This window comes from Perna viridis, chromosome 6, assembly GCF_037379345.1.
Source record: "Perna viridis isolate PV_CMFRI_1.1 ecotype Kerala chromosome 6, ASM3737934v1, whole genome shotgun sequence".
Taxonomy (NCBI): domain Eukaryota; kingdom Metazoa; phylum Mollusca; class Bivalvia; order Mytilida; family Mytilidae; genus Perna; species Perna viridis.
In genome coordinates, this window is record NC_142450.1 from 2853340 (window position 1) to 2865981 (window position 12642).

The 12642-nt window shown below is 35.0% G+C and overlaps 1 protein-coding gene across 2 annotated transcripts in view; it reads left to right on the forward strand.

The window, feature by feature from the left end:
• The window catches only part of LOC148613217 (organic cation transporter protein-like), a 56598-nt gene that overhangs the window by 40489 nt on the left and 3467 nt on the right, over positions 1 to 12642 (forward strand). The window contains exons 5-9 of one of the 2 annotated variants that reach the window (XM_088586453.1): positions 1482 to 1650; positions 3571 to 3792; positions 4485 to 4711; positions 10273 to 10367; positions 12029 to 12180. In XM_088586453.1, coding sequence (XP_088442579.1) covers positions 1482 to 1650; positions 3571 to 3792; positions 4485 to 4711; positions 10273 to 10367; positions 12029 to 12180 — 865 coding nt within the window. Of the gene's footprint in view, positions 1 to 1481; positions 1651 to 3570; positions 3793 to 4484; positions 4712 to 10185; positions 10368 to 12028; positions 12181 to 12642 lie in introns of both variants that reach the window. The other variant, XM_088586452.1, reaches the window with a different exon arrangement.

Sequence of the window (12642 nt, forward strand, 5' to 3'; positions counted from 1 at the left end):
TGAACTAACGATAAATTGTTTTTACTAATACGAAGTCAAAATTATTTTTAACGAGGATCAGTACTGTGAAAGTCACCAACATATAGCGCCATTTTTTTATTTACATGCATGATTTTGTGTATTGTACATGTAGTTTCGTAGTTAGAAGTGTGACTAGAATACCAAGTTCGAAATGGACAATGATGCTCGAAAAAGCTGAACTTTCAAAATATTACATTCCAACTACATCCAGAGTTTGAGAAGATAAAACCTTGTAATCGTGGTCTCCGTCCGTCCGTTCTTCCCCGACTTCGTAACAGTTTTCTCCACAACTATAGCCACATGGAATTTTGACATTTACAAATATATACCGTATAATGGAATTGAAATTCGAACTCGTATGACTTCCATTCGATGACTGTTTTTTAAGATGTGCTGTCGCATCATAGGTATCATTTTAGGAAGTTAAATACCTGTGCAATGAGTGTATACATGGATCTGTAATTTTGATATGACTTTACTGTCTCTAAATATGTGTGTACATAAGTTATAAATTGATATGTGTATTGTAATAATGTAATGATCTTCAGCATTAGAGGAAGAGTAATCAAGGGAACCAAGGTTATAGCGGTAATCAAAAGAATGTAATCCAGGGACAAAGACCAGACATGGAAAACAGACATACACAACAAAGAACATAAAGTAACTAAAATCATACATACAAAGTAACAAAAGTAAATGAGCAACTCAGACTCCACTAAAAACTGGGAGCATGGACCAGGTTCACCGGTAGGGTAAGAATACCACTCAATCAATCAATTACACCAGAAACTGTAACAGTTTATTCCGGGTACGGAAGCGCGGTTATTCCATACTGAGCTCTGCCAACAGTGAAATCAGTTTATTCCAGGGACAGGTTTGCGGGTATTTCTGAGTGTGCTTTGTTCATAGTGACGTCAGTTTAATTCGGGGCCTGTTGTCTTCTTCCTTACTGTGTCCTCCCCACATTGAATAAAGGTAGTGTTCGAGACTACATAAATGCATTTACAGTAACTAAGATTGTACCCTTTGATGATATCAGCGATCAATCGACTTTGATAATCAAGATATTCATCGGAAATCTACAAATTTACGATAAGAATTGGTTGCATTTGATTGGAGAAAAAAAAACAATTGCCAATGTGTTTGGGGCTTGAAAGTACATTCGTTTCTTAATTAAAAGGTCGATCATTGTAATAGATGAATAGATGAGATATAACAATAAAATACAATAAGACATGAATGTAACTGACTTGACTCCACAAAAACATTCGTAACACAGTGTTTTATGAATTTCAAAAGTCCCACGAAGCTGCTGTTATCATATCAGGTTACAACTTATACAAAATGGACAGAAATGACCAGACATGTACATGTGTATTGTTCTTCTGGTGGAGACGAAAATCGAGTATCCATGTCATACTTACAAATAATCAGCATATTCAACACTTTTATTATTTCAGCAACTGAGCTTGTAGAACCATCAAAAAGAGTGTTTGCCAACTTTGTTGTATACTTATCCTACTGTATGGGTTACATGGCTCTCCTTTTGCTTGCTTATTTCTATAGAGACTGGAGAGAACTTGGATGGGCATCTTCAGTGCCAGTTGGACTAGGGCATATAGTACTTTTGTAAGTTAGGTGTATCATATCAAGTGACCACGTTTACAACGAAGAATTATAACACCAAGAAACAAAGATGAAATTAGGAATCAAACTACAATAAAAAAGGGTATACATTGTGAGCCGAAGACTGTAAGTTAATGAACGCATTACTATCTTCAGCGAAGAAGTTAATATCAAACCTCATGCCAGTTTGCTGTATTCTGATTGGTTCAATTTATATGACAAAATGTTCTTAAAGGGTGGTCTTTTTTATCCACTTCCCAGAATGGAACATTCAGTAAAATAACGAAAATAACATATGATAGCTATTAGCTTACATAATTCGTTACAGGTGTACCGTTAGGGTAATCGTCCTAGAGCTTTCTAGAAACACCCACCGAGTTAAAATGTTATGTCCCGGATAAGAACTATGACACGTTGAACAAATCAGTTCTCATGGTGCAGATTTATGACACGTTGAACAAATCAGTTATCATGTGCAGAACTATGACACGTTGAACAAATCAGTTCTCATGGTGCAGATTGGCCGTTATTTGCATTTGTATGTTAACATGGATTTGTTTACTCTTTTTTTTTTTAATTTTTCAGAGCTAAAGTGCGAGTTTTTGTAGGAAAAGGCGAAATGAAAAAAACAAAACGGAAACATGCACGTCAAAAACCCACCAATCTGACAATATAATTTTACCGAAGGATGCTTTTCTATTTGAAAAGGCCTTTTGATCTCTGCATCACTGCACTTTTTTGTTTTGTTTTGTTTTGTTTTTTTTTTTTTCATTGTAAAACTTTTCACAACCTAAATTACTGCTCAAGGTCATGAGCGGTGATATCAACAATTACATTATTATACATAGCCACAGACTTTCACATTCGCCACTTACGTCGAATCGTGTGAAAACTCGTTTACGGTTTTACACTAGATATAAAGAAAGCATTCGAAGGTTGAAACAACAATAATAGTTTTGTGGAACTACGTTTCTGACCATCAAATATATGAAATAGTTGTATAATATATGTATCATTTAAAAATTCCTGGCAGTAATCGAATCAAGTTTCTATTCCTTTGGTTCCCATTGCAATGTCACCGTATCTTACGCCTGATGACAATAGTTTACCTCGAAATAATTAATTAACTTTTTTGCGGAACGGAAAAGAATGTGAACGTCATGTAGATAATAGACGTAGCCCAGTCAAGTATACAACTTACTGACCTAAATTAATTCCGTACCCGGTCACTGAATGACTATGTAAATAATTTATCAAACCGGTGACCTACACATCCAATAAAAATATTTAAATTAAACTATATTTTTACATTTATTTTGACTGGAAACTGGAAAGAACGATAAATTCAACATTGACCGGGTATTGTTAAAACCAGTGCAGGGTATAAAACGTCGACCTTGGTGTAATACGTGGCATGGGGTTGGCATGTCATGAACACTGATCATAAATATGACCATACTATAGGAACATTAATAAGTGGTGTTACTGAACTCATTCTGACTACGCAAATACATTTGTAACCCGCCGGACGTTTAAAGTGAAAATCGTCAAAATTCTTATATAAAGTTTAAGACTAATTAGTGAGAAAGCGCTTACAGGCGCATGTGCATACACGGCGAAAGAAAAAAAATATAATGTGTCGATTTAAATATTAGTTTTCATTTGGTTGCGATAAATTTATGTTGAAATAAACAAAATTAGAAGATATGAAGAAAATCCAGGATATTGCGTTTGGCCATCTTTCCGACAGAACTGCTTGGTTATCACAGAGAACTGTACTACACATTGATCAATAATACTATTTCTTTATTTAGAATAGGAAATCCGACATTGGATACTGAGGCATGAGAAGATATGACTTGTATTATGTACATTTGACAGTACACATTACAAAAGCTATATATTTCAGTGGTTTTTTTTCAGCTTCATTGTTGAGTCCCCAAGATGGTTGATTGCTAAGGGCAAAGACAAGCATGCATTGTCAATATTTCGTAATGCTGCGAAAGAGAATGCAGTATCATTTGACACTGATATCGCTGATATCAAGGTACCAAAACCTGACGATGTATCGTTTTTCAAGGCAATACAACATATATTGCGTTCTAAGACGTTGTTGATTCGTGGTGTTATTCTTTCATTTAATTGGTTAGTATAATGTCATTCGGTACTTTTTATCAATTAGAGTTACACAAAATTAACATTGGAATCTAATTGAATTTTTTGGTTGAGTTGTAGCGACCCTGTGCAGCACAAGGTGTTCTCAGCTAAATCACGGCATATGGATATTGCCAAAAATGGTTATTCAGTCAAGTATTCTGGACAATAGATGGAGATAAGAGAAAAGTGACGTTCAATAGACCCTTTTGTGCTAACGGTGGGGTAGTCGATGAGCATGCGTAGAACATGCTCAATATACACTTCCGCGAGAAAAATTCCTTTGTTCTACACAAGCCCTACCTCGCGGAAATGTATATTCAGCATGCTCACCAACTTACCACAAAAGGGTCAATTCAACCAGTTCTATATGTAACAACGTTATTGTTTTCATTCCTTTCATGCATTGATTACTAGGCTCTTTTGATAAATGTTTGTCCTGACATTTATGCAAATAAATCATTTTCAACAAGAAGACAAACATAGGAAGACCAATCCATAGTTTCGGCTTACATTGAACAAACCCAAGCTATAATAACTATTGTTTAAAACTCCACGTACCCTACGTATTCATACAGAGTTTATCTGTCCATATGAAGGGGAGATAATCTTCAGAATTTATTTGATGAACTTTGTTGTACTTGTTTGATAGATGTTAAGTTTATTAGTATTCATACTTACAGGTTTACTGTCAACATAACATACTATGGAATCTCTTTTAAAGTTGGAAACTTTGGAGGAAATATTCACATCAATTTTCTGATTTCAACCACTGCTGAAATTATCGCTTTGTTTATTTGCCTCTTTTTCAACAAATGGGCAGGGCGAAAAAATACTTTTACCGTGTCAATATGGATTTGCGGTCTGGCATGTCTATGTACCATCTTTACGTCATTGTATGCAGGCAAAGGTAAGTAAAAAGTAAACAATTGTGAAAGCCGTTTCTTGAAATAAGATTAAAATAACAAACTTTCATTCAATTGTCTTGCTGACATTATTTGGTTTCTCAGATCTATATGCCGTGCTATCCTGGCTACCATCGGTCATGTAAAAATGTATTTCTCGATTTTCTCGAGACATCCTAACAAGATCTGAAGAAAGTCTTAATTGAGTAAAAATTTTCAGTCAACGTCTTGTTAGAGTTACTGTTCAATAAGGGAGATTCACGAAGTTCAAGATCAGATGAATATACAGAGGCAATCAGTTCTAACCTCTCAGGGGAACTAATAGTATAAAAAACAGTTCTTGGGCCGGCTGGTATGAGAGTTCTACAAAAAAAATGGCTTTACGAGAACATTTCTACTAGCAGGGCCAGGTCTTCTGACAGTTCTGACAGGGCTGGCTTTACAAGAATTTTTTTCCTAGTAGCGCAGGCTCTGAAAGAACAGTCAGAAGAACTGGTTCTCGAACTTTCCGAGGATTCTTTTTAAATTTGTCATTGAACTGTTCTTCTGACAGTTCTATGACAGTTTTGTGAGAGGTTAAGGCTGATCTAATCTTTAACAAGAGTGGAAATGGTGAATTTGTCAAAGAAAAAACAGCTCAATCAGGATGAAAATATCAGCCGTAAGGAGACCCATGAGTCTTCAATGTATGATGAGAACACCCATGACAGCCTTGCACCACAAGGCAGGCTTCAGTTGGCAATTTTCTTAATTCATATTAACTTTTGAGCAATGTACATGCACATTTATTAACAGAACATTCAAATGCCTATATTGCCACATTTTTTTTAAATTCCCGTTAACGAAATAAACCCTACGCCAAAAATGCTCCTATATGCAAAATTACAGGACCAAAACGCCACACTTCTTAATTTTTTTTTAGAATGCCTCATTGAAATCAATAATATTCAATATTTTTATTAAACTCTATATTTTGTAAATTATTTTACTTGCTGAAAAAGTCTATTGAGCTGTAATGTACAATCCTGAAAGAATGTTAAAATTTCCCTGTAGCCGTGTGCGTAGTGTACATGTAACATACATGTAGTAGCCTGGTGCGTATTGTATGAATTATCGAGTATTATTCAAAATTTTTGCAACAATAATTAATGAATAATGAATAATGATTAAAACCGTTTCTTTTAACAACAAAATACACATTCAAGCGCAGAAATTGAAAAAAAATATAGTTGCTATATGTAAGGTTATAAAAATGTACAATTCACGACACGCAGTTTTTTAGCTGAATGATTGAAAAGTATTCAAATGCAAAATTGAAACTAAAAGTTATTGTAACAATTAAAGTTAGCGAAAAATACAAGACTATTCATGACTGTTTGTCCCCGTAGACTTCAGTGATAATCAAAGACTCAAATCTTCAAAATCATCAAATATTTTTTTTTGTCACAGACTTTTAATTACTTTCAACATCCGGAATGGCACTAATGCGATATGCTCTAAAATTGGGTGACATTTAGCTTAAATCTTGGTTCCCTTGATATGATTGCGTACTTTTTCGTAACCGTGATGACCCGAATGACGAATACCTAATACCTGATGAAGCAACTGGCAATGGCTATACGTAGATATCGGGATCCTGATAACATATATAATCAATTGTAACGATATAATGTGTTTGAATCGGAATCTGTGTAATGTTACGCAAAAATTCAATGCTAACCGATCATTTCATCTTTTAATGTAAACTTACCGTTCTCATACAAGCAAACAAACACACATAGATATGTGTATCATTAAGAAATAAATCACCACAGAATCTCCATTTTATCATTGTTTTACCACGTTCTGACCATTTATGACGCGTTATTTTACCAAGAGCGATAGCGAGGGGTAATATATCAGCATAAATGGCCAGCCCGTGGTAAAACAATGATAAAATGATGGAGATCCGTGATTTTTTTCGATTCGAATAGAGCATTAACGGTACTTTTTTTTACATTTTGTGACCTATTACGGCAATCTTAGCCCCACCATATCTGTCCATGTTTGGCTGTAGCTATGTCAGTTAAAATGGTCGCTAGTGAAACTTTTCTTTCATTGTTTTTTTTTTATATTGAAAGAAATGGCGAATGAAATAGGTCGATGTTAGATATGACAATAGCTGTTGGTATTATAGGGTTACAGTGTCGATTTCTATTGTTTGCATGCTTTCATACGTGATGAAGCACGTGGCGAATGCTACAAAATGTACGAAGTATGTGTCTAAGTGATTTTTACGGAATATGATATAACATTTCCAAAACCAAACGTATAGGTAGAAAGATACTATTTACTTCCCATAGGCGACAATAGTAAAACTTTCGTAAAATTCACCCCTTTAAAACAATGACGGAGCTATAAACTGACTGTTTCAAGTCATATCTTCATTTCCCCAACATATAATTTGAGCAACGTTATTGCATAACCGTCTCGTTTCTTTTTTCTTTTTTTTTTGTATTTTTAGCAGATGATTTTTGGGGTCAAAGTTTTCTTGGAAAGGCACATTAATTTTTTTAAAAAATCATATTAATTTATATAAAATGGATTTCAAAAAATATGATGCAATTTTTTAAAAGCATAATTATGTTAGAGTCTGAAGTTAATATACATTTTGGGTGTCTGCACAATTCATCACAGTGTCCGGAAGTATTTACTTAAGTAGGGTACACAAAAGGCCAACCTAAAATAATGAAAAATAGTACCGTTCTACCTATAATATCTTTATTAAATATTTATTTGATGTTAATTCACGCTACTGAAAGAGTAATCAAGGGAACCAAGGTTCTAGGGGAAATCAAAAGAAATTAATCCAGTGACAAAGACCAAACATGGAACACAAACAAACAAAACAAAGAACATTAAGTAACTAGTAAAATAATACATACGAAGTAACAAAAGTAAATGAGCAACTCCGACTCCACTTAAAACTGGGAGCATGAACCAGGTGCATCGGTAGGTTAAGCTCCGGAGGATCGATCCTCTACTTTTCTAGAAACACCGGCCGAGTTGCTCATAAAAAGACAAGTCCGAGGGAGACGAAAGAGGAAAGGAAAACTATGACACGATGAACAAATCAAATGAATGAAAACAGCTGATAAATAGGAATATTACGTGTGTTTGTCTACATGATTAAGGTGGACAGTAATTTACACAAACACAAGCCACGTCCATAAGTCGTGTGCTGCTCTTATGGCAATCGAAAATATACCAAGGTTGTGGTCTCAAAGCTTGTGAAGGAAGTCATATTAGAATATTCTTTAAAAGAGGTATGTTGTAGTGATCTTTGGGTTGCTTATGGTATTGACCAGGCACCAGATGAGAAACTAGATGAAACAACTGGCAATGCACATCCATATGTATATAGCCTATATAGTCTTGTAACGAACCCCTGGCTGAATCGTAAACTGAGTAATTTTCAATGCTATCCGATCATTTAGTGTAAACTTTCCGTTCTTATACAAGCAAAACACACGTGTATGCCACTTAAGCGGTACATTTTATCTCGTATGAAACTAGAACTCTGACGCTATGGTGGTAAACACGACACAGATCTGCAGGATTATGTGGAGTATAAATATATAATTATCCAAATCATATGTGAATATAAAGTACTGAAACTATGAGTGCAAGGAGTCGCTGACAATAATTAGTAGCACGGCGCGTTCGATTGGTTGTAGCACAGTGGGTATGCTTGTACAACCTAATTTTGTGGTTTTTATTTGAACCTTAAAAGACCTAAATAAGTTTTATGATATTGACATTTCTAAGTGTACGCTATTATACAGAATTACATGTATAAGTTTAAAGTTTTAACAGCCAATGTATTATATTTCAAAGAGTAATAAAGGGAACCAAAGTTCTAGCGGAAATCAAAAGAATGTAATCCAGGGACAAAGACCAGACATGGAAAACAGGCATACTAAACAAAGTACATAAAGTTACTAAAATAATATATACAAAGTAACAAAAGCAAATGAGCAACTCGGAGTCCACAAAAACTGGGAGCATGGACCAGGTGCACCGGTAGGGTAAGCGTCCTTTACTTTTCTAGAAACACTCGCGGAGTTGTTCATAAAAAGTCAAGTCCGGGGTTGTCGAAAGCGGAAAGGAAAACTTTGACACTGTGAACAAATCAGTTTTCATGGCTCAGATGGATACACTGTAAGGATCCACGAGTTCTGGATGATGACCATAAAACTTCTGTAGTGATGACTTCAATCTTGTAGCAACATAACCCTGTTCCAGAAATCTATTTGTTAGAAGTCTAGCGCGATACGAAAAGGCAAGCTCCGGCAAACGTACGAGTTTTGATATAAACATTCCATACGCAGGAGCTGAAGGGATGTTGCCACAGATGAAAGGAAAGTTGACAATTCTGAATGAAAAGTTATCACGTTTGTCGTAAAGTTTGGTCAATAGTTCTCCCCTACCATCGATTGCTAAGTGTAGGTCAAGATATGAGGCTGACTTCACAGTGTCTGTAGTATCCTTTATCTCAAGTTCTTTGGGGTAGATGCGATGTATAAAATCCCCGAAATAAGGATAGTTTAAAGATAATACGTCATCTATATAGCGGAAAATGACATCAAATGATCTAGTCAATATACTGAAATAAAAGCCTTTGTTTTATATATTTGTTTAATTAATTCCCGAGTGCACCACTTTGAATATAATTATCTTAAAATGACGTAGAATTCTATATTATGTTTTGCGTATTTTTTTTCGCACTCATCAACATGTGTATATATTGGTCACAATGTGCCACAAATGTAGCAGGAAAGAAATGGACCATTCGTTACGTTAGCGATTTTAAATGAAAAAAATCATATAGTCAAATTTTAAAAATTTCAACTAACATCTGGAAGTTGTTTTTATCAGTCCTTAACAATAGGGTGTACTGGTTTTGTTTTCCTTCCTATCATACAGAGTTCCATTTCTTTTTTGTTCTGATGATACATGAACAGAATTTACAGTATGTAATTGTTCATGTATGCAATATAAGGACCTGATGGACGCCCGAAAAACAAAAAAAATTAAATGGATTGAAGCTCCATTGTTTTTTGTTTTTGTTTTTTGTTGGTTTTTTTTTGGGGGGGAGGGGGGACCGGCAAACCGGCAATTGACCCGAAGTATCATGAGATGGTTGGTATATTATACCTTGCAAATGCATTTTGCTCTTGATCAAAGAGAACAAAAGTAAAACAAAATTGAATTAAATTAAAAATTAAGATTTCACGTACTTACACTAAATTTGTAAAAGAGCGGTCCATATCATCGCCTTCCTCATTTATAACGTTATATATTGATCTTAAAAGTATAGTATTGCAAATCGTGTGCAAACACTCCAAATATGCACACTTAATGCCCGAGATAGGCATACATGTAGTAATTATAAATAACGATAAATCAAGATTTTTTTAAAATTTATCTCTATTTACAGAATATCACTGGATTACCATTGGTCTAGCTATGATTGGTAAACTGTTTATATCTGTTTCTTTTTTCAACGCCTATTTGATGTCTGCAGAGAACTTCCCTACAGTAGTGCGGACCACAGCTATGGGGGTATGCAGTGCATCTGGTCGGATAGGCTCCATGGTGTCGGCATATATAGGCGATTTGGTAAGTAGTATTACAAGGACACGGACATAAATTTTTGATGAAGTGATTTATAATTGTAGTTTCCATGACTAAATATCAATATTCAGGCCGTCATTTGAAAGCGCATCGAACTTCTTGATCGGCTCATGACGATGCAATGAACGTGTAGGTATATTCATATTGAGTGGGCTTTGTATTAGTTTACCGAATAGACTTTTGCATAGGCAGTGGAAGTCTAGGTCTTTGATGTGCACCTGGTCCATGCTCCCAGTTTTTAGTGGAGTCAGAGTAGCTTATTTGCTTTGTTACTTTTTATGTATGATTTTAGTGACTTCATGTCCTTTGTTGTGTATGTCTGTTTTCCATGTCTGGTCTTGGTCCCCTCATGGATTGCATTCTTTTGATTACCACTATATCCTTGGCTCCCTTGATTACTCGTTCTATTGATAAACCGGGTCTAGGTAAATGAATTGGTACAGGCATGAACGTATAGGTCTATAGCGTCGGCTATTGTACAGGCTTTGCAGGTCTACTTTCATTTGTTTGGTTTTTGTACAGGCAATGCAGGCCTAGGCCTATAGCTATGGAACGGGCATTTGTATTGGTAATGTAGGTCTATGTCCATTGTGTTGGATTTTTTATTGACAGTGCTAGTCGTGATCCATGTAGTGGAATTTTGTACAGGCATTGCAGGTCTTGGTCTATTGATTTGGTTTTTATATAGACAACGCAGGTCTAGGTTAATGGAGTGTGACGCAAAAAATAATACCAAGGATCTGTTTAGTTGGCTGATTTAAAGTCAGTTGACGTATAGAATTCGTGTATGGTCATTTGACGTTCAGGCACGGTCAATTTTTATATACTTAGGGAGAGCCTTGGAGTATGTTGTAAACAAAACAATACTTGTGGCTCAGGAAAAAACATGATTCAATATTTCCTCCATTACTGAATTAGGAATTTTCAACTTCAGCTGGTGTTGAAAAAATAATTTATATTAATACATTTGTAATTCAACCTAAAGTCCCAGCCCTCCTCCTCAAGAAGAAAATGCGTCGTGTCTAATATGAATCTAGTATTGGCTGATGCCAGTTTAGTAGTATTTCTTTGGCAAATAAGATACCAATGCCAAAATATTTGTGTAGTAAGCATGTATGTTTTGTTTCCAGAAGATACGGTTCATTGCTGTCAAGTATATCATTTGTTATAATTTCATTGTAATAAGAATGGGAAAAATTGAATTTTATACTGCCTTGTTTTATTTTACTATAGTGTTATAGTCCGCATAGATGAAGCAGAAACAGGAATTGGATTGAGCAAAAAAACGAGCCAATATAACTTACCGAGTTTGACCGGGTCAAAAAATTTGGAAAAGTAATCAGCCGGGCAGATTTTCAAAATAATTCAACTAGGGCAACTTGAAATAATTTAGTCATGCCGAATAAAACATATTTGGGCCATTTGATCATATAATTTAATGTACATTATTTACAACACAAAGAATGACAATAATATCAAAACTATTTATACTTCCTTGAAATGTTTCTTGGCAGTTCTCATTGCAGTTATTGTATACTATGGTGAATATATTTGAATGTTTTCAATGATGTTTTAGTCTTTCCACTCATGTAACAAACACTATACATAAAGTCTACTACAAGAGTAACCATTTTATTTATTTCAAGGGTGTGTTGATCGATACACAATATGGTGTTGCCTTGCCATTAGTAATATTTGGCGCCTTTGCTGTATCTTCTGGAGTATTGTCATTCTTCTTGCCAGAAACCCATAACACTAAGCTTACTGAGTCAATTGAAGATGCAGAGGAACTTAAAAGGTCAGTGAAAAAACTTATCAGAATGTATACATTCAAATCGTTATTACATGGCTCGTGACAATCCATTATTTTCATCAACTCTACCTGTGCCAAGTCATGATCATTCTGGTGGTTTCCTTTTTTCCGATTCTAACCTTGATATTGCAATTTATTATACATGTACGTAGTTTCCGTTTAGTCTATTATGTTTTTTTCTATCTCATAGGCTAAATAAAGCCGATTATTTGTTATTACCCTTCAAAGATTTTGCTTTGTATTCAAAATAGCTATATTATAGCCGGACAAATGGCGGAGACGGAATCACAATGTGAAACATATACGACAAGTAAATCGGCAAATCAATACTTTTTTTTCAGATACACACATGTAACAGCATACATGTATCCTTCGTTTTTCCTGTCAAGGGATGCTTAAAATACAGCTTACCTTGATCGATTATGTGTACAACTTATCAAAGCGTAA